At 56.8% G+C, this 22,373-nt stretch overlaps 1 protein-coding gene across 1 annotated transcript in view; it reads left to right on the forward strand.

Annotated features, from left to right (window-relative positions):
* The first annotated feature begins 301 nt into the window (after window positions 1-301).
* Window positions 302-22,373, forward strand: part of PIK3C2A (phosphatidylinositol-4-phosphate 3-kinase catalytic subunit type 2 alpha) — a 33,652-nt gene continuing 11,580 nt past the window's right edge. Inside the window, exons 1-14 of the mRNA XM_072116660.1 lie at window positions 302-450; window positions 2,708-2,888; window positions 4,557-4,661; window positions 4,957-5,049; window positions 5,123-5,252; window positions 7,830-7,966; window positions 8,151-8,320; window positions 8,400-8,556; window positions 12,865-12,974; window positions 13,052-13,256; window positions 13,327-13,451; window positions 21,076-21,193; window positions 21,811-21,892; window positions 21,967-22,076. Of these exons, the coding sequence (XP_071972761.1) occupies window positions 302-450; window positions 2,708-2,888; window positions 4,557-4,661; window positions 4,957-5,049; window positions 5,123-5,252; window positions 7,830-7,966; window positions 8,151-8,320; window positions 8,400-8,556; window positions 12,865-12,974; window positions 13,052-13,256; window positions 13,327-13,451; window positions 21,076-21,193; window positions 21,811-21,892; window positions 21,967-22,076 (1,872 nt within the window). The remainder of the gene's footprint in view (window positions 451-2,707; window positions 2,889-4,556; window positions 4,662-4,956; window positions 5,050-5,122; window positions 5,253-7,829; window positions 7,967-8,150; window positions 8,321-8,399; window positions 8,557-12,864; window positions 12,975-13,051; window positions 13,257-13,326; window positions 13,452-21,075; window positions 21,194-21,810; window positions 21,893-21,966; window positions 22,077-22,373) is intronic.

Here is a 22,373-nt window from a genome sequence, read left to right on the forward strand (position 1 = left end):
TCCGCTGTCTCTGTGTGTGTGTGTGTGATGCTGGAGGTGTGCGGTCTCCTCCGCTGTCTCTGTGTGTGTGTGATGCTGGAGGTGTGCGGTCTCCTCCGCTGTCTCTGTGTGTGTGTGTGATGCTGGGGGTGTGCGGTCTCCTCCGCTGTCTCTGTGTGTGTGTGTGATGCTGGGGGTGTGCGGTCTCCTCCGCTGTCTCTGTGTGTGTGTGATGCTGGAGGTGTGCGGTCTCCTCCGCTGTCTCTGTGTGTGTATGATGCTGGAGGTGTGCGGTCTCCTCATCTGTCTCTGTGTGTGTGTGATGCTGGAGGTGTGCGGTCTCGCTAGGTCTCATTATTCCTGTTGTCTCTTTCAGGCCATTAAGTCTGAGTTGTACCTGGATAACGCTCTGGTGCGGTTCTTGTTGTCTCGTGCTCTGGGGAACGTCCGTGTGGCGCATTTTCTTTACTGGTGAGTGGTCCCTCTGCCTGCGCTGCACCCGCTCCCCATCACCCGCTAGATCTCTCTGCCTGCGATGCACCCGCTCCCCATCACCCGCTAGATCTCTCTGCCTGCGCTGCACCCGCTCCCCATCACCCGCTAGATCTCTCTGCCTGCGCTGCACCCGCTCCCCATTACCCGCTAGATCTCTCTGCCTGCGCTGCACCCGCTCTCCATCACCCGCTAGATCTGTCTGCCTGCGCTGCACCCGCTCCCCATCACCCGCTAGATCTGTCTGCCTGCGCTGCACCCGCTCCCCATCACCCGCTAGATCTCTCGGCCCGCTCCCCATCACCCGCTAGATCTCTGGGCCCGCTCCCCATCACCTGCTAGATCTCTTTGCCTGCGCTGCACCCGCTCCCCATCACCCGCTAGATCTCTCTGCCCGCTCCCCATCACCCGCTAGATTTCTCTGCCTGCGCAGCACCCGCTCCCCATCACCCGCTAGATCTCTCTGCCTGCGCTGCGCCCGCTCCCCATAACCCGCTAGATCTCTCTGCCTGCGCTGCGCCCGCTACCCATCACCCGCTAGATCTCTCTGCCTGCGCTGCACCCGCTCCCCATCACCCGCTAGATCTCTCTGCCTGCGCTGCGCCCGCTACCCATCACCCGCTAGATCTCTGCCTGCGCTGCACCCGCTCCCCATCACCCGCTAGATCTCTCTGCCCGCGCTGCACCCGCTCCCCATCACCCGCTAGATCTCTCTGCCTGCGCTGCACCGCTCCCCATCACCCGCTACATCTCTCTACCTGCGCTGCACCTGCTCCCCATCACCCGCTAGATCTCTCGGCCCGCTCCCCATCACCCGCTAGATCTCTGGGCCCGCTCCCCATCACCCGCTAGATCTCTTTGCCTGCGCTGCACCCGCTCCCCATCACCCGCTAGATCTCTCTGCTTGCTCCCCATCACCCGCTAGATTTCTCTGCCTGCGCAGCACCCGCTCCCCATCACCCGCTAGATCTCTCTGCCTGCGCTGCGCCCGCTCCCCATAACCCGCTAGATCTCTCTGCCTGCACTGCGCCCGCTACCCATCACCCGCTAGATCTCTCTGCCTGCGCTGCACCCGCTCCCCATCACCCGCTAGATCTCTCTGCCTGCGCTGCACCCGCTCTTCATCACCCGCTAGATCTCTCTGCCTGCACTGCGCCCGCTCCCCATTACCCGCTAGATCTCTCTGCCTGCGCTGCACCCGCTCCCCATCACCCGCTAGATCTCTCTGCCTGCGCTGCACCCGCTCCCCATCACCCGCTAGATCTCTCTGCCCGCTCCCCATTACCCGCTGGATCTCTCTGCCTGCGCTGCACCCGCTCCCCATCACCCGCTAGATCTCTCGACCCGCTCCCCATCACCCGCTAGATCTCTCTGCCCGCTCCCCATCACCCGCTAGATCTCTCTGCCCGCTCCCCATCACCCGCTAGATCTCTCTGCCTGCGCTGCACCCGCTCCCCATCACCCGCTAGATCTCTCTGCCTGCGCTGCACCCGCTCCCCATCACCCGCTAGATCCCTCTGCCTGAGCTGCACCCGCTCCCCATCACCCGCTAGATCTCTCTGCTTGCGCTGCACCCGCTCCCCATCAACCGCTAGATCGCTCTGCCTGCGCTGCACCCGCTCCCCATCACCCGCTAGATCTCTGCCTGCGCTGCACCCGCTCCCCATCACCCGCTAGATCTCTCTGCCTGCGCTGCACCCGCTCCCCATCACCCGCTAGATCTCTCTGCCTGCGCTGCGCAGGCTCCCCATTACCCGCTAGATCTCTCTGCCTGCTCCCCATCACCCGCTAGATCTCTCTGCCTGCGCTGCACCCGCTCCCCATCACCCGCTAGATCTCTCTGCCTGCGCTGCACCCGCTCCCCATCACCCGCTAGATCTCTCTGCCTGCGCTGCACCCGCTCCCCATCACCCGCTAGATCTCTCTGCCTGCGCTGCACCCGCTCCCCATCACCCGCTAGATCTCTCTGCCTGCGCTGCACCCGCTCCCCATCACCCGCTAGATCTCTCTGCCTGCGCTGCACCCGCTCCCCATCACCCGCTAGATCTCTCTGCCTGCGATGCACCCGCTCCCCATCACCCGCTAGATCTCTCTGCCTGCGATGCACCCGCTCCCCATCACCCGCTAGATCTCTCTGCCTGCGCTGCACCCGCTCCCCATCACCCGCTAGATCTCTCTGCCTGCGCTGCACCCGCTCCCCATCACCCGCTACATCTCTCTGCCTGTGTTTTTGCAGGTTATTGAAGGATTCCCTCGCTGACCCGCAGTTCGGGCCCCGCTATGGGCAGATCCTGGGGGCCCTTCTTTCTATCAGCGGAAAAGGTTTTCGCCAGGAACTGGAGAAACAAACCAGATTCACTCAACTGCTGGGGGTGGTGGCCGAAAAAGTCCGGCAAGCAAGTGGATCCGGGCGACAGGTGAGGCCTGTATTACCGAACATACGTGTGAGAGAGCAGGGGGGTGCAGGGTATAACCGCGGTTGTGGGGGCACAGAGCCTGGGCGCGGCTGTGGGGGTCCGGGGCCTGGGCGCGGCTGTGGGGGTACGGGGCCTGGGCGCGGCTGTGGGGGTACAGGGTATAACCGCGGCTGTGGGGGTCCGGGGCCTGGCCGCGGCTGTGGGGGTACAGGGTATTACCGCGGCTGTGGGGGTCCGGGGGCCTTGAGGCGGCTGTGGGGGTCCGGGGGCCTTGAGGCGGCTGTGGGGGTCCGGGGGCCTTGAGGCGGCTGTGGGGGTCCGGGGGCCTGGAGGCGGCTGTGGGGGTCCGGGGGCCTGGAGGCGGCTGTGGGGGTCCGGGGGCCTGGAGGCGGCTGTGGGGGTCCGGGGGCCTGGAGGCGGCTGTGGGGGTCCGGGGGCCTGGAGGCGGCTGTGGGGGTCCGGGGGCCTGGAGGCGGCTGTGGGGGTCCGGGGGCCAGGAGGCGGCTGTGGGGGTCCGGGGGCCAGGAGGCGGCTGTGGGGGTCCGGGGGCCTGGAGGCGGCTGTGGGGGTCCGGGGGCCTGGAGGCGGCTGTGGCGGTCCGGGGGCCTGGAGGCGGCTGTGGCGGTCCGGGGGCCTGGAGGCGGCTGTGGCGGTCCGGGGGCCTGGAGGCGGCTGTGGCGGTCCGGGGGCCTGGAGGCGGCTGTGGCGGTCCGGGGGCCTGGAGGCGGCTGTGGGGGTCCGGGGGCCTGGAGGCGGCTGTGGGGGTCCGGGGCCTGGCCGCGGCTGTGGGGGTCCGGGGGCCAGGAGGCGGCTGTGGGGGTCCGGGGGCCAGGAGGCGGCTGTGGGGGTCCGGGGGCCTGGAGGCGGCTGTGGGGGTCCGGGGGCCTGGAGGCGGCTGTGGCGGTCCGGGGGCCTGGAGGCGGCTGTGGCGGTCCGGGGGCCTGGAGGCGGCTGTGGCGGTCCGGGGGCCTGGAGGCGGCTGTGGCGGTCCGGGGGCCTGGAGGCGGCTGTGGCGGTCCGGGGGCCTGGAGGCGGCTGTGGGGGTCCGGGGGCCTGGAGGCGGCTGTGGGGGTCCGGGGGCCTGGAGGCGGCTGTGGGGGTCCGGGGGCCTGGAGGCGGCTGTGGCGGTCCGGGGGCCTTGAGGCGGCTGTGGGGGTCCGGGGGCCAGGAGGCGGCTGTGGGGGTCCGGGGGCCAGGAGGCGGCTGTGGGGGTCCGGGGGCCTGGAGGCGGCTGTGGGGGTCCGGGGGCCTGGAGGCGGCTGTGGCGGTCCGGGGGCCTGGAGGCGGCTGTGGCGGTCCGGGGGCCTGGAGGCGGCTGTGGCGGTCCGGGGGCCTGGAGGCGGCTGTGGCGGTCCGGGGGCCTGGAGGCGGCTGTGGCGGTCCGGGGGCCTGGAGGCGGCTGTGGGGGTCCGGGGGCCTGGAGGCGGCTGTGGGGGTCCGGGGCCTGGCCGCGGCTGTGGGGGTCCGGGGCACAGTGACCGGGTCCTCCTGTGTAGTTCTGGGTGTCAGGTCAGTGACCGGGTCTTCCTGTGTAGTTCTGGGGGTCAGGTCAGTGACCGGGTCCACATCTGGTGCTGTGTGTATACAGTGTGATGTGATCTTGACCCGTGTGTAGTGTATTGTATATTGTGTGTATATATATATGTCTCTGTCTCTGTCCCGCTCCAGGTGGTTCTGCAGGAGGGAATGGATCGGGTGCAGCTGATGTTCCGTAAGAATAAGATCCGTTTGCCGCTTAACCCCAGCATGGAGGCCAAAGCACTGAACGTCAAGGTTAGTGTCCTCCAGTGCGGGTGTCATCCCTGTGTATGGAGCGATGCTCTGCAGACTGTCCTGCGCTGCGGGGGTCACCTCTGTGTATGGGGCGATGCTCTGCAGACTGTCCTGCGGTGCGGGGGTCACCTCTGTGTATGGGGCGATGCTCTGCAGACTGTCCTGCGGTGCGGGGGTCACCTCTGTGTATGGAGCGATGCTCTGCAGACTGTCCTGCGCTGCAGGGGTCACCTCTGTGTATGGGGCGATGCTCTGCAGACTGTCCTGCGGTGAAGGCTTTGTCTGTCTCTCCTAGGGCTGCTCCTTCTATAACTCTAATGCCGTCCCCCTTCGAGTGGCCATGGTGAACACTGACCCCATGGGAGAAGAGATCCAATCAATGTTTAAGGTAACCCCTTCCTCCCTGTGTGGGGTGTGGCCCCAGGTAACACAGATCCTGAGCCTGTGCTCCCTGTCCTCAGGTGGGGGAGGACCTGCGCCAGGACATGCTGGCGCTACAGATGATCAAGATCATGGACAAGCTGTGGCTGCAGGAAGGCCTGGACATGAGGATGGTCATCTTCAAGTGCCTGTCCACAGGAACCGATAGAGGTATAGTGTGCAGCGCCGCCTACAGCTGCATTACAGGGGTCCTGCACGTGCTGGGGGGGCCGCACACATCACTGAGGTCCTGCACATGCTGCGGGGGCCACACACACATCACTGAGGTCCTGCACATGCTGCGGGGGCCGCACACATCACTGAGGTCCTGCACATGCTGCGGGGGCTGCACACACATCACTGAGGTCCTGCACATGCTGGGGGGGCCGCACACATCACTGAGGTCCTGCACATGCTGCGGGGGCCACACACATCACTGAGGTCCTGCACATGCTGCGGGGGCCACACACATCACTGATGTCCTGCACATGCTGCGGGGGCTGCACACACATCACTGATGTCCTGCACATGCTGCGGGGGCCACACACATCACTGAGGTCCTGCACATGCTGCGGGGGCCACACACACATCACTGATGTCCTGCACATGCTGCGGGGGCCACACACATCACTGATGTCCTGCACATGCTGCGGGGGCCACACACATCACTGATGTCCTGCACATGCTGCGGGGGCCACACACACATCACTGATGTCCTGCACATGCTGCGGGGGCCACACACACATCACTGATGTCCTGCACATGCTGCGGGGGCCACACACACATCACTGATGTCCTGCACATGCTGCGGGGGCCGCACACACATCACTGATGTCCTGCACATGCTGCGGGGGCCACACACACATCACTGATGTCCTGCACATGCTGCGGGGGCCGCACACACATCACTGAGGTCCTGCACATGCTGCGGGGGCCGCACACACATCACTGATGTCCTGCACATGCTGCGGGGGCTGCACACACATCACTGATGTCCTGCACATGCTGCGGGGGCTGCACACACATCACTGAGGTCCTGCACATGCTGCGGGGGCCGCACACATCACTGAGGTCCTGCACATGCTGCGGGGGCTGCACACATCACTGATGTCCTGCACATGCTGCGGGGGCCACACACATCACTGATGTCCTGCACATGCTGCGGGGGCCACACACACATCACTGATGTCCTGCACATGCTGCGGGGGCCGCACACACATCACTGATGTCCTGCACATGCTGCGGGGGCCGCACACACATCACTGATGTCCTGCACATGCTGCGGGGGCCGCACACACATCACTGATGTCCTGCACATGCTGCGGGGGCCACACACATCACTGATGTCCTGCACATGCTGCGGGGGCTGCACACACATCACTGATGTCCTGCACATGCTGCGGGGGCCGCACACACATCACTGATGTCCTGCACATGCTGCGGGGGCTGCACACACATCACTGATGTCCTGCACATGCTGCGGGGGCCGCACACACATCACTGATGTCCTGCACATGCTGCGGGGGCTGCACACACATCACTGATGTCCTGCACATGCTGCGGGGGCTGCACACACATCACTGATGTCCTGCACATGCTGCGGGGGCCGCACACACATCACTGATGTCCTGCACATGCTGCGGGGGCCACACACATCACTGATGTCCTGCACATGCTGCGGGGGCCACACACATCACTGATGTCCTGCACATGCTGCGGGGGCCACACACATCACTGATGTCCTGCACATGCTGCGGGGGCCACACACATCACTGAGGTCCTGCACATGCTGCGGGGGCCACACACATCACTGAGGTCCTGCACATGCTGCGGGGGCTGCACACACATCACTGAGGTCCTGCACATGCTGCGGGGGCCGCACACACATCACTGATGTCCTGCACATGCTGCGGGGGCCACACACATCACTGATGTCCTGCACATGCTGCGGGGGCCACACACATCACTGATGTCCTGCACATGCTGCGGGGGCTGCACACACATCACTGAGGTCCTGCACATGCTGCGGGGGCCGCACACACATCACTGATGTCCTGCACATGCTGGGGAGGCCGCACACATAACTGATGTCCTGCACATGCTGCGGGGGCCGCACACACATCACTGATGTCCTGCACATGCTGCGGGGGCTGCACACACATCACTGAGGTCCTGCACATGCTGGGGAGGCCGCACACATAACTGATGTCCTGCACATGCTGCGGGGGCTGCACACACATCACTGATGTCCTGCACATGCTGGGGGGGCCGCACACATAACTGATGTCCTGCACATGCTGCGGGGGCCGCACACACATCACTGATGTCCTGCACATGCTGCGGGGGCCGCACACACATCACTGATGTCCTGCACATGCTGCGGGGGCTGCACACACATCACTGATGTCCTGCACATGCTGCGGGGGCTGCACACACATCACTGATGTCCTGCACATGCTGCGGGGGCCGCACACACATCACTGATGTCCTGCACATGCTGCGGGGGCTGCACACACATCACTGATGTCCTGCACATGCTGCGGGGGCCACACACACATCACTGATGTCCTGCACATGCTGCGGGGGCCGCACACACATCACTGATGTCCTGCACATGCTGCGGGGGCCACACACACATCACTGATGTCCTGCACATGCTGGGGGGGCCGCACACATAACTGATGTCCTGCACATGCTGCGGGGTCCTCTCCCTGTGACACTTGTAGTGGCATCTCTTGTATTCTCCAGGTTTGGTGGAGTTGGTTTTATCCTCTGAAACGTTGAGAAAGATCCAGGTGGAGTTCGGACTGACCGGATCCTTCAAGGACAAGCCATTGGCGGAGTGGCTGCGGAAGTATAACCCATCAGAGGAGGAGTATGAGAAGGTAGAGTGCCAGCTTATGTGCCCGCCACCCCACCCATGTGTCCACTGCTGTGCCCCCACCGCCCCTCCGCCTCACCCTGTGTCCCCCCCCCCCCCCTTCCTCCCGGCCTCACCCTGTGCCCCCCCCCCTCCCGGCCTCACCCTGTGTCTGCCACCCTCTCCATGTTATGTCTGGAATCTTTCAGGCCTCAGAAAACTTCATCTATTCGTGCGCTGGGTGCTGTGTGGCCACCTACGTCCTGGGCATCTGTGACCGCCACAACGACAACATCATGCTCCGCAGCAGCGGCCACATGTTTCACATCGACTTTGGGAAGTTCCTGGGACACGCTCAGATGTTTGGCAGCTTTAAGAGGTATTGCACATGCCTGAGAGTGTGTGTGAGCGGACTGGTGCTCCCTGCGCCCTCCTCTCATGTCTGTGTCTTCCTGCAGGGACCGGGCGCCCTTTGTGCTGACCTCAGACATGGCGTATGTCATCAATGGCGGAGAGAAGCCGACCAGTCGCTTCCAGCTCTTTGTGGACCTGTGCTGTCAGGCGTACAACCTGCTGCGGAAACACACGCACCTCTTCATGAACCTGCTGTCACTAGTGAGTGAGTGGGCGCTGCGCCGTGTGTGTATGTGGGGAGGGGGCTGGCGGTGCTGTGTGTGTATGTGGGGAGGGGGCTGGCGCTGATGTCCTGTGCTCTGGAGTTGGGGAGGGGGTGTATTTTATTAGAGGGAAGAGACGCTTTGGGGGAAAACTGACACTAAGTCTATAAACCGTGTTTGTAGGATTTGTGGAGATGACCTGCCAGACTCGCATCCGAAACCAAACTGTGATCAATGTACACAACGTACGGTAGATCAGGAGCAGTCGGCTCCATGCGCACCTTTATCCAACAGGAGGTGCGCAGTTGTGTGCAGGGAAGGAAACAATCCCTTAGGTGTCACCCCTAGGGTGTCAGACAACTCGAGCTCTAGCCCAGGCGACTTGTGTGGCCTACCCTGCTGGAGGAAAAGACCAAGACATGGGATCCAAGATCACAGCTGGTCATGGAGCAGCCCCGGCAGGCTGCAGTGCGGAGCCCCGGCAGGCTGCAGTGCGGAGCCCCGGCAGGCTCTAGTGCGGAGCCCCGGCAGGCTCTAGTGCGGAGCCCCGGCAGGCTCTAGTGCGGAGCCCCGGCAGGCTCTAGTGCGGAGCCCCGGCAGGCTGCAGTGCGGAGCCCCGGCAGGCTGCAGTGCGGAGCCCCGGCAGGCTGCAGTGCGGAGCCCCGGCAGGCTGCAGTGCGGAGCCCCGGCAGGCTGCAGTGCGGAGCCCCGGCAGGCTGCAGTGCGGAGACCCGGCAGGCTGCAGTGCGGAGCCCCGGCAGGCTGCAGTGCGGAGCCCCGGCAGGCTGCAGTGCGGAGCCCCGGCAGGCTGCAGTGCGGAGCCCCGGCAGGCTGCAGTGCGGAGCCCCGGCAGGCTGCAGTGCGGAGCCCCGGCAGGCTGCAGTGCGGAGCCCCGGCAGGCTGCAGTGCGGAGCCCCGGCAGGCTGCAGTGCGGAGCCCCGGCAGGCTGCAGTGCGGAGCCCCGGCAGGCTGCAGTGCGGAGCCCCGGCAGGCTGCAGTGCGGAGCCCCGGCAGGCTGCAGTGCGGAGCCCCGGCAGGCTGCAGTGCGGAGCCCCGGCAGGCTGCAGTGCGGAGCCCCGGCAGGCTGCAGTGCGGAGCCCCGGCAGGCTGCAGTGCGGAGCCCCGGCAGGCTGCAGTGCGGAGCCCCGGCAGGCTGCAGTGCGGAGCCCCGGCAGGCTGCAGTGCGGAGCCCCGGCAGGCTGCAGTGCGGAGCCCCGGCAGGCTGCAGTGCGGAGCCCCGGCAGGCTGCAGTGCGGAGCCCCGGCAGGCTCTAGTGTCAGAAGAAGGTGCTCCAAGGGTTCCACTTCAGGAACAAGGGGAAGGCTTTTACTCAACCCTATTCTTTGTAAAAAAGCCGGATGGTTCCGTTCCAACTATAATAAACCTAAAGCCTGTGATCAGTATCTACAGGTAGACAAATCCAAGATGGAGTCTATAAAATCAACACCTAATGTACTTTTTCACAACTGCTACATATATGCCTCTATAGATGTATCTGAGAGTGGCGGTGGTACCGGATGGCATCCTCACACACCTCCAGTTCACTGCCCTGCCCTTTGGAGTAGCTATAGCCCCAGGGGTAGTGGCAATGTACGTAAGGCAATGTACCATATCTCAACCACTTCCTGCTAGTGGGAAGATCAGCAGAGCATCTAACAGGTGGTTCTGGAGATCTTACACAACGTCTGGCATGGTTGGTGAATTGGAAGAAATCCTCCCTTCCACCTTCCAGAGTAAAGGTATTCCAGGGACCAAAGATACTTTCTTCCCCCTTAATCCTTAATTCAGAAATTAACAGCCTCAGTAAGGGACCTCTGCAGGAAGAGTTCTCCTTCAATAAGAGAGATAATGAAGGTGTTGGGTGTCCTCACAGCAGCCATACCAGCGGTGCCCTGGGCATGTGCCTGGGATGGAGATCAGGCCACCTTACACCAAAAGATTGCTCTTTCACAGGAGATGCTGAATTCCTTGGAATGGTGGATGAAGGAGGAAACCTTCCAGGGGGGAAGATCATGGAAAGAGGAGAGACCACTGTCCATGGTAACGAATGCAAGTACCTGGGGATGGGGAGCCCAGGTGTGAGACCTCCTGTTCCAGGGGGCCTGGAGGAAGGACTATCAAGGAATGTCAACTACAGAGAGTTGAGAGCCATCCTGGAGGCGATCGAACAGTCCTTGCCAGAGAGTCAGGGGATGGACTTGAAGGTTATGTCGGACATTGGGGCCCATTTACTAAGGGTCCGAACGCCACACTTTCGTCTTGGTTTCCCCCTGAATTGCCCCGGGATTTTGGCGCACGCTTTTGGATTTTGACGCATCGGCGCCGGCTTTCACACGACAGAAATCGGGGGCCGTGGCCGTCGGACAACCAGATGGATTCAGAAAAACCACGGAATTTAAATCATTTGTGTCGCAAGATCTGCACTTACATGCACCAGGAAGAAGCAGGTGAACTCTGGCAGACCTCAGCGCAGCAGCGACACCTGCTGGATATCGGGCGCACGATCTTAGTGACTCCCGGCAGACCCAAATCCTCGTCGGAGAACGCACCACTGGATCGGGTAAGTAAATGGGCCCTAATGTGACAGCAGTAGCTTTCATAAATCGCCAGGGAGGAACCAGAAGCAAATTTCTGATGGATGTGGCGAATCAAATCTTCAGGTTAGCAGAAATCAACTTAAGATCGCTCTCGCCAGTGCACATAAAGGGGAAAGAAAATCTAGAAGCAGAGGCAAGGGGAGTGGTCCCTCCACCAGGATGTCTTCCGCATGATATCAAGACTTTGGGGGCGGCCAGAGATGGACCTGTTTGCCACCAGGAAGAAGAGGTGGGTCGATCGTTTCTGCTCCCTGAACCCGAAGGATCATCCAGTGACCCTGTTCAATAACATGGAATTTCAACCTCTCTTATGCCTTTCCTCCCCTGTCTATCCTTCCGAAAGTCCTGAAGAAGATAAGAGAAGATGAGGCCAGGGTTATTCTGATAGCACCCTTCTGGCCCAGGAGGGCATGGGTCTCCATACTGAGGGAGGTCTCAGTGTCAGATCCTCGGATCCTCCCAGAGAGGCAGGATCTTCTCTCCCACAGATGGCAAATCTCCATCTGACGGCTTGGAATTAGAGAGGTGTATCCTGGGAAAGAGGGCCTATCTGATAAGGTAATTACAACTCCACAGGGAAGTAGTTACCTCTAGAATTTATAGTAAGATTTGGAGGGTCTTTTCAGATTTCTGTAGTCCGGAACAGATAAATCTAGACCGTCCAAACATAGCCAGAATTCTAGATTTTCTACAGGCGGGGTTAGACAAAGGGTTGAAGCCAGCTCCCCTTAAAGTCCAGGTGTCTCCCCTCAGCGCCCTTCTCATCCTTGGGTAGCCAGATTTATCAAAGCTGCGCCTCGGATGACTCCTTTTAAGCATTCTACAGTTCCTCCTTGGGACCTTACTTTGGTCCTGAATTATTTGCTTAAGGAACCATTTGAACCATAAGAATCTTGCCCCCCAAAATGGTTAACATTGAAGGTAGTCTTCTAAGTGGCCCGTAGCGTAGGAGGAATCTCAGCACTGTCCTGTAGAGCGCCTTTCACAAGGTTAGACTGGATGTGTCGGGTGCACATGAGTTGACATTTGGGCGAGGAGTGTTATCTTCTATGTTTTTTTCTTTGTTATTCTCTCTGGTTGGGTGCTGTCGTGGTGAGAGGGAGAAACCGGAAATTACTTACCGGTAATTGTGTTTCCTTGAACCACGACAGCGCCCAGGGTATTACCACTCATTGAGTCCCATTCAGTCTCTGTAATCCAGGAGGAAGGATGGGCCAAGATCTGGTTTTCCGGTCTCTGGGGGCGGATCCCTCTCTCTGGTTGGCTGCTGTCGTTGTTCAAGGAAACACAATTACCTAGTTAGAAATGGATCCACTTTTTTTTTTTTTCCTTTTAGTCTGCTATGTTCCATTAACTTTAATAAAACAGAACATAGATACAGTAATAATAATAAGAGAGAAAACTAACAACTTTGGGGATGGAGCCTGCATTAGAGACTGTGACAAAGTAGGATAAATGGATGGACCCATTCCAGATAACCCAAATTTAGCTGAACATTAATAAAGATCTACCTAATGTACGACTAAGTGATCAACTCAGTTGTAATGTTCAAAATATATGTCCATTGTTCACTAAGCAATCAAGTATGTTGTTAGGTTGCAACACAAATTACTGTATGTAACCTTATTGTTTTGTTAAAATAAATAAAAAAATACTTAAAGAAAAAAAGGAAACACAATTACCGGTTTTCTTGGTTTTCCCTTGCCCAGATGATCTCTTCGGGTTTGCCGGAACTGTCGGGTGTTCAGGATCTGAAGTACGTGCACGATGCTCTGCAGCCACAGGCCACAGATGCGGAGGCCACCATCTTCTTCACCAGGTGAGTAGCGCCTCCTATGGTCAGTGCTGCTGATGACCCAGTCTTCGTGGCCTCATTGTGTGGCTTTTCTTTTCCAGGTTGATTGAATCCAGTTTGGGCAGCGTGGCCACAAAGTTTAATTTCTTCATCCACAATCTGGCGCAGCGATTCTCAGGACTCCCTGCAAGTGACGAGGCCATCCTGTCCTTCTCCCCGAAAACCTATTCCCTGAAGCAAGATGGCCGCATCCGCGAGGCTTCCATCTTCACCTACCACAAGCGATACAATCCAGACAAGTACTATGTGAGTGCCTCTGGGTCCGCCATGCTTTCTGTCTGCGTTGCGGTCACACTGACCTGTACGTGTCCTGCAGATCTACGTGGTGAGAGTGACGCGGGAGACATCAGACGCCGCCATCTTTATATTCCGCACCTTTGATGAGTTCCAGGAGCTGCACAATAAGCTGAGCATCGTCTTCCCTCTGTGGAAGTTACCGGGGTGAGTGCAGGCGATGGGAGCTGGGATGGCGGGTGCCGGGAGCTGGGATGGCGGGTGCCGGGAGCTGGGATGGCGGGTGCCGGGAGCTGGGATGCCGGGATGGAGGGTGCCGGGTGCTGGGATGACGGGTGCCGGGATGGCAGGTGCCGGCAGCCCACTCTGTTTGTAGGATGGTGGATGTCGTCTCTCTTCGTGTATCTTCGGGAGGCGATGCTTGTAGGATGGAGGATGTTGCCTCTCTTCGTGTATCTTCGGGCCCCGGTGCTTGTAGGATGGAGGATGTTGTCTCTCTCTTCTTGTATCTTCGGGAGTCGATGCTTGTAGGATGGAGGATGTTGTCTCTCTTCGCGTATCTTCGGGAGGTGATGCTTGTAGGATGGAGGATGTTGTCTCTCTTCGTGTATCTTCGGGAGTCAATGCTTGTAGGATGGAGGATGTTGTCTCTTCGTGTATCTTCAGGATTCGATGCTTGTAGGATGGAGGATGTCGTCTCTCTTCGTGTATATTCGGGCCCCGGTGCTTGTAGGATGGAGGATGTTGTCTCTCTTCTTGTATCTTCGGGAGTCGATGCTTGTAGGATGGAGGACGTTGTCTCTCTTCGTGTATCTTCGGGAGGTGATGCTTGTAGGATGGAGGATGTTGTCTCTCTCTTCGTGTATCTTCGGGCCCCGGTGCTTGTAGGATGGAGGATGTTGTCTCTCTCTTCTTGTATCTTCGGGAGTCGATGCTTGTAGGATGGAGGATGTTGTCTCTCTTCGTGTATCTTCGGGAGGTGATGCTTGTAGGATGGAGGATGTTGTCTCTCTTCGTGTATCTTCAAGAGTCAATGCTTGTAGGATGGAGGATGTCGTCTCTCTTCGTGTATCTTCGGACCCCGGTGCTTGTAGGATTGAGGATGTCGTCTCTCTTCGTGTATCTTCGGACACCGGTGCTTGTAGGATTGAGGATGTCGTCTCTCTTCGTGTATCTTCGGACCCCGGTGCTTGTAGGATGGAGGATGTTGTCTCTCTTCTTGTATCTTCGGGAGTCGATGCTTGTAGGATGGAGGATGTCGTCTCTCTTCGTGTATCTTCGGGCCCCGGTGCTTGTAGGATGGAGGATGTTGTCTCTCTTCTTGTATCTTCGGGAGGTGATGCTTGTGGGATGGAGGATGTTGTCTCTCTTCGTGTATCTTCAGGAGTCGATGCTTGTAGGATGGAGGATGTTGTCTCTCTCTTCGTGTATCTTCGGGAGGCGATGCTTGTAGGATGGAGGATGTTGTCTCTCTCTTCGTGTATCTTCGGGAGGCGATGCTTGTAGGATGGAGGATGTTGTCTCTCTTCTTGTATCTTCGGGAGGCGATGCTTGTGGGATGGAGGATGTTGTCTCTCTTCGTGTATCTTCAGGAGTCGATGCTTGTAGGATGGAGGATGTTGTCTCTCTCTTCGTGTATCTTCAGGAGTCAATGCTTGTAGGATGGAGGATGTCGTCTCTCTTCGTGTATCTTCGGGCCCCGTTGCTTGTAGGATGGAGGATGTTGTCTCTCTTCGTGTATCTTCGGGAGGCACTGCTTGTAGGATGCAGGATGTCATCTCTCTCCGTGTATCTTCGGGCCCCCGGTGCTTGTAGGATGGAGGATGTTGTCTCTCTTCGTGTATCTTCGGGAGTCGATGCTTGTAGGATGGAGGATGTTGTCTCTCTTCGTGTATCTTCGGGAGTCGATGCTTGTAGGATGGAGGATGTCGTCTCTCTCTTCGTGTATCTTCGGGAGGCAATGCTTGTAGGATGGAGGATATTGTCTCTCTTCGTGTATCTTCGGGAGGTGCTGCTTGTAGGATGGAGGATGTCATCTCTCTCTTCGTGTATCTTCGGGAGTCGATGCTTTTAGGATGGTGGATCTTGTCTCTCTTCGTGTATCTTCGGGAGTCGATGCTTGTAGGATGGAGGATGTTGTCTCTCTTCTTGTATCTTCGGGAGAACCTGCTTGTAGGATGGAGGATGTTGTCTCTCTTCGTGTACCTTCGGGAGGCGCTGCTTGTAGGATGGAGGATGTTGTCTCTCTTCGTGTACCTTCGGGAGGCGATGCTTGTAGGATGGAGGATGTTGTCTCTCTTAGTGTATCTTTGGGAGGCGATGCTTGTAGGATGGAGGATGTTGTCTCTCTTCGTGTATCTTCGGGAGTCGATGCTTGTAGGATGGAGGATGTTGTCTTTCTTTGTGTATCTTCGGGAGGTGATGCTTGTAGGGTGGAGGATGTTTTCTCTCTTCATGTATTTTCGGGAGGTGCTGCTTGTAGGATGCAAGATGTTGTCTCTTCGTGTATCTTCAGGAGTCGATGCTTGTAGGATGGAGGATGTTGTCTTTCTTCTTGTATCTTCGGGAGTTGATGCTTGTAGGATGGAGGATGTTGTCTCTCTTCGTGTATCTTCGGGAGGTGCTGCTTGTAGGATGGAAGATGTTGTCTCTCTTCCTGTATTTTCGGGAGGCGCTGCTTGTAGGATAGAGGATGTTGTCTCTCTTCGTGTATCTTCGGGAGTTGAAGCTTGTAGGATGGAGGATGTAGCCTCTCTTTGTGTATCTTCGGGAGGCGATGCTTGTAGGATGGAGGATGTTGTCTCTCTTCATGTATCTTCGGGAGTCGATGATTGTAGGATGGAGGATGTTGTCTCTCTCTTCGTGTATCTTCGGGAGGCGATGCTTGTAGGATGGAGGATGTTGTCTCTCTTCGTGTATCTTCGGGAGGCGATGCTTGTAGGATGGAGGATGTTGTCTCTCTTCGTGTATCTTCGGGAGGCGATGCTTGTAGGATGGAGGATGTTGTCTCTCTTCGTGTATCTTCGGGAGTCGATGCTTTTAGGATGGAGGATGTTGTCTCTCTTCGTGTATCTTCGGGAGGCGATGCTTGTAGGATGGAGGATGTTGTCTCTCTTCCTGTATCTTCGGGAGGTGCTGCTTGTAGGATGGAGGATGTTGTCTCTCTCTTCGTGTATCTTCGGGAGTCGATGCTTTTAGGATGGAGGATGTTGTCTCTCTTCGTGTATCTTCGGGAGGCGATGCTTGTAGGATGGAGGATGTTGTCTCTCTTCCTGTATCTTCGGGAGGCGATGCTTGTAGGATGGAGGATGTCGTCTCTCATTGTGTATCTTCGGGAGGCGTTGCTTGTAGGATGGAGGATGTCGTCTCTCTTCCTGTATCTTCGGGAGGCGATGCTTGTAGGATGGAGGATGTTGTCTCTCTTCTTGTATCTTTGGGAGGCGCTGCTTGTAGGATGTTGTCTCTCTTCCTGTATCTTCGGGAGGCGATGCTTGTAGGATGGAGGATGTCGTCTCTCTTTGTGTATCTTCGGGAGGCGTTGCTTGTAGGATGGAGGATGTTGTCTCTCTTCCTGTATCTTCGGGAGGCGATGCTTGTAGGATGGAGGATATTGTCTCTCTTCGTGTATCTTTGGGAGGCGATGCTTGTAGGATGGAGGATGTTGTCTCTCTTCTTGTATCTTCGGGAGTTGATGCTTGTAGGATGGAGGATGTTGTCTCTCTTCTTGTATCTTCGGGAGTTGATGCTTGTATGATGGAGGATGTTGTCTCTCTTCTCGTATCTTCGGGAGTTGATGCTTGTAGGATGGAGGATGTTGTCTCTCTCTTTGTGTATCTTCAGGAGGCGATGCTTGTAGGATGGAGGATGTCGTCTCTCTTCCTGTATCTTCGGGAGGTGATGCTTGTAGGATGGAGGATGTTGTCTCTCTTCGTGTATCTTCGGGAGGTGATGCTTGTAGGATGGAGGATGTTGTCTCTCTCTTTGTGTATCTTCGGGAGGCGATGCTTGCAGGATGGAGGTTGTCTCTCTCTTTGTATCTTCGGGAGGCCCTGCTTGTAGGATGGAGGATGTTGTCTCTCTCTTTGTATCTTCGGGAGGCGCTGCTTGTAGGATGGAGGATGTTGTCTCTCTCTTCGTGTATCTTCGGGAGGTGCTGCTTGTAGGATGGAGGATGTTGTCTCTCTTCGTGTATCTTCGGGAGGTTCTGCTTGTAGCATGGAGGATGTTGTCTCTCTCTTTGTGTATCTTTGGGAGTCGATGCTTGTAGGATGGAGGATGTTGTCTCTCTCTTTGTGTATCTTCGGGAGGCGATGCTTGTAGGATGGAGGATGTTGTCTCTCTCTTTGTGTATCTTCGGGAGGCGTTGCTTGTAGGATGGAGGATGTTGTCTCTCTTCCTGTATCTTCGGGAGGCGATGCTTGTAGGATGGAGGATATTGTCTCTCTTCGTGTATCTTTGGGAGGCGATGCTTGTAGGATGGAGGATGTTGTCTCTTTTCTTGTATCTTCGGGAGTTGATGCTTGTAGGATGGAGGATGTTGTCTCTCTTCTTGTATCTTCGGGAGTTGATGCTTGTATGATGGAGGATGTTGTCTCTCTTCTCGTATCTTCGGGAGTTGATGCTTGTAGGATGGAGGATGTTGTCTCTCTCTTTGTGTATCTTCAGGAGGCGATGCTTGTAGGATGGAGGATGTCGTCTCTCTTCCTGTATCTTCGGGAGGTGATGCTTGTAGGATGGAGGATGTTGTCTCTCTTCGTGTATCTTCGGGAGGTGATGCTTGTAGGATGGAGGATGTTGTCTCTCTCTTTGTGTATCTTCGGGAGGCGATGCTTGTAGGATGGAGGTTGTCTCTCTCTTTGTATCTTCGGGAGGCCCTGCTTGTAGGATGGAGGATGTTGTCTCTCTCTTTGTATCTTCGGGAGGCGCTGCTTGTAGGATGGAGGATGTTGTCTCTCTCTTCGTGTATCTTCGGGAGGTGCTGCTTGTAGGATGGAGGATGTTGTCTCTCTTCGTGTATCTTCGGGAGGTTCTGCTTGTAGCATGGAGGATGTTGTCTCTCTCTTTGTGTATCTTTGGGAGTCGATGCTTGTAGGATGGAGGATGTTGTCTCTCTCTTTGTGTATCTTTGGGAGGCGATGCTTGTAGGATGGAGGATGTTGTCTCTCTCTTTGTGTATCTTCGGGAGGTGATGCTTGTAGGATGGAGGATCTTGTCTCTCTTCGTGTACCTTCGGGAGGTGCTGCTTGTAGGATGGAGGATGTCGTCTCTCTTCGTGTATCTTCGGGAGGCGCTCCTTGTAGGATGGAGGATGTTGTCTCTCTTCGTGTACCTTCGGGAGGCGCTCCTTGTAGGATGGAGGATGTTGTCTCTCTTCGTGTATCTTCGGGAGGTGCTGCTTGTAGGATGGAGGATGTTGTCTCTCTTCCTGTATCTTCGGGAGGCGATGCTTGTAGGATGGAGGATGTTGTCTCTCTCTTTGTGTATCTTCGGGAGTCGATGCTTGTAGGATGGAGGATGTCTCTCTTCTTGTATCTTCGGGAGGCGCTGCTTGTAGGATGGAGGATGTTGTCTCTCTTCGTGTATCTCTCGGGAGGCGATGCTTGTAGGATGGAGGATGTTGTCTCTCTTGGTGTATCTTCGGGAGGCGATGCTTGTAGGATGGAGGATGTTGTCTCTCTTGGTGTATCTTCGGGAGGCGATGCTTGTAGGATGGAGGATGTTGTCTCTCTTTGTGTATCTTCGGGAGGCGATGCTTGTAGGATGGAGGATGTTGTCTCTCTTTGTGTATCTTCAGGAGTTGATGCTTGTAGGATGGAGGATGTTGTCTCTCTCTTCGTGTATCTTCGGGCCCCGGTGCTTGTAGGATGGAGGATGTTGTCTCACTCTTCGTGTATCTTCGGGAGGCGATGCTTGTAGGATGGAGGATGTTGTCTCTCTTCGTGTATCTTCAGGAGTTGATGCTTGTAGGATGGAGGATGTTGTCTCTCTTCTTGTATCTTTCGGGAGGCGCTGCTTGTAGGATGGAGGATGTTGTCTCTCTTCTTGTATCTTCGGGAGGCGCTGCTTGTAGGATGGAGGATGTTGTCTCTCTTCGTGTATCTCTCGGGAGGCGATGCTTGTAGGATGGAGGATGTTGTCTCTCTTCGTGTATCTTCGGGCCCCGTTGCTTGTAGGATGGAGGATGTTGTCTCTCTCTTCGTGTATCTTCAGGAGTCGATGCTTGTAGGATGGAGGATGTTATCTCTCTTCGTGTATCTTCGGGAGTCGATGCTTGTAGGATGGAGGATGTTGTCTCTCTTCGTGTATCTTCGGGAGGCGATGCTTGTAGGATGGAGGATGTTGTCTCTCTTCGTGTATCTTCAGGAGTCGATGCTTGTAGGATGGAGGATGTTGTCTCACTTCGTGTATCTCTCGGGAGGCGCTGCTTGTATGATGGAGGATGTTGTCTCTCTTCGTTTATCTTCAGGAGGTGATGCTTGTAGGATGGAGGATGTTGTCTCTCTTCGTGTATCTCTCGGGAGGCGATGCTTGTAGGATGGAGGATGTTGTCTCTCTCTTCGTGTATCTTCAGGAGTCGATGCTTGTAGGATGGAGGATGTTGTCTCTCTTCGTGTATCTTCAGGAGTTGATGCTTGTAGGATGGAGGATGTTGTCTCTCTTCGTGTATCTTCGGGAGGCGCTGCTTGTAGGATGGAGGATGTTGTCTTTGTGTACCTTCGGGAGTCGATGCTTGTAGGATGGAGGATGTTGTCTCTCTTCGTGTATCTTCAGGAGTTGATGCTTGTAGGATGGAGGATGTTGTCTCTCTTCGTGTATCTTCGGGAGGCGATGCTTGTAGGATGGAGGATGTCGTCTCTCTTCGTGTATCTTCGGGAGTTGATGCTTGTAGGATGGAGGATGTTGTCTCTCTTCGTGTATCTTCGGGAGGCGCTGCTTGTAGGATGGAGGATGTTGTCTTTGTGTACCTTCGGGAGTCGATGCTTGTAGGATGGAGGATGTTGTCTCTCTTCGTGTATCTTCGGGAGTTGATGCTTGTATGATGGAGGATGTTGTCTCTCTTCGTGTATCTTCGGGAGTCGATGCTTGTAGGATGGAGGATGTTGTCTCTCTTCGTGTATCTTTCGGGAGGCGCTGCTTGTAGGATGGAGGATGTTGTCTCTCTTCTTGTATCTTCGGGAGGCGCTGCTTGTAGGATGGAGGATGTTGTCTCTCTTTGTGTATCTTCGGGCCCCGGTGCTTGTAGGATGGAGGATGTTGTCTCTCTTGGTGTATCTTCAGGAGGCGCTGCTTGTAGGATGGAGGATGTAGTCTCTCTCTTCGTGTATCTTCGGGAGGTGATGCTTGTAGGATGGAGGATGTCGTCTCTCTTCGTGTATCTTCGGGAGTTGATGCTTGTAGGATGGAGGATGTTGTCTCTCTTCGTGTATCTTCGGGAGTTGATGCTTGTAAGATGGAGGATGTTGTCTCTCTTCGTGTATCTTCGGGAGGCGATGCTTGTGGGATGGAGGATGTTGTCTCTCTTCGTGTATCTTCGGGAGTCGATGCTTGTAGGATGGAGGATGTTGTCTCTCTTCGTGTATCTTCGGGAGGCGATGCTTGTAGGATGGAGGATGTTGTCTTTCTTCGTGTATCTTCGGGAGGCGATGCTTGTAGGATGGAGGATGTTGTCTCTCTTCGTGTATCTTCGGGAGGCGATGCTTGTAGGATGGAGGATGTTGTCTCTCTTCGTGTATCTTCGGGAGTCGATGCTTGTAGGATGGAGGATGTTGTCTCTCTTCGTGTATCTTCGGGAGGAGATGCTTGTAGTAAGACGTCTTCTATGTTCTTGTAGATTTCCTAGCAAAGTCGTCCTGGGCAGGACGCACATTAAGGACGTGGCCGCCAAGAGGAAGGTGGAGCTGAACAGCTACCTGCAGAGCCTGCTTTGCAGCGCACCCGACGTATCGGAGGTAAGTGGTTCCCTATACCAGGATTGTCAGTCCATGTGCAGGTAAGTGGTCCAGGCCCTGGGCTACACCATTGACACAAGGGGTCACATCCCCGTGCACTGGAGGGGGCGCAGTTCACCCTGGTCTGAGGGGATCACTGTCTATACTTCTCCTATCTACTGCCTTGTGTACAAAATGATGAGCCCCACAAGGGTAGTGAGGACATCACCTCTGTATTAGGAGTGCGGGGTGATTGTATATACTGTTCTGCACTGGTTTCAGAAGCTGTACCCACAGTCTGTGTGTGGCCCCCTGGTGGCAGTACTTGTCCCCGCAGTCTGTGTGTGGCCCCCTGGGGGCAGCACTTGACCCCGCAGTCGGTGTGTGACCCCCTGGGGGCAGCACTTGACCCCGCAGTCTGTGTGTGACCCCCTGGTGGCAGTACTTGTCCCCGCAGTCTGTGTGTGGCCCCCTGGGGCAGTACTTGACCCCGCAGTCATTGTGTGGCCCACAGGGGCAGTACTTGACCCCGCAGTCATTGTGTGGCCCACAGGGGCAGTACTTGACCCCGCAGTCTGTGTGTGGCCCACAGGGGCAGTACTTGACCCCGCAGTGTGACCTCTGGCATTGCTTTGCAGTGTGACCTCCTCTACACCTTCTTCCACCCTCTGCCTCGGGATGAGAAGATCGCTGGATGTGACGTTGCGCTGCAGGACGCTGGTATGGAGGTTCCTCTGTTATTCCTCCGGTCTGGTCTCACCTCTATATTAACCCCTTCCTCTTCTTTGCTGTAGATGAGCCCCCCCTCAGTCCAGGCTCCGGCAAAATAGAAGGGGAAGTAAAATTATCCATTTCTTACCGGAACGGGACACTTTTCATTATGGTGATGCACATAAAGGATCTGGTGAGTGTGAGGGGTATGTGCAGCAGCTGGGGGTGAGGGGTATGTGCAGCAGCTGGGGGTGAGGGGTATGTGCAGCAGCTGGGGGTGAGGGGTATGTGCAGCAGCTGGGGGTGAGGGGTATGTGCAGCAGCTGGGGGTGAGGGGTATGTGCAGCAGCTGGGGGTGAGGGGTATGTGCAGCAGCTGGGGGTGAGGGGTATGTGCAGCAGCTGGGGGTGAGGGGTATGTGCAGCAGCTGGGGGTGAGGGGTATGTGCAGCAGCAGCGGGTGAGGCTGGGGTTATTATGTGCAGCAGCTG

Source organism: Engystomops pustulosus, chromosome 7, assembly GCF_040894005.1.
Source record: "Engystomops pustulosus chromosome 7, aEngPut4.maternal, whole genome shotgun sequence".
In the NCBI taxonomy this organism is placed as follows: Eukaryota; Metazoa; Chordata; class Amphibia; order Anura; family Leptodactylidae; genus Engystomops; species Engystomops pustulosus.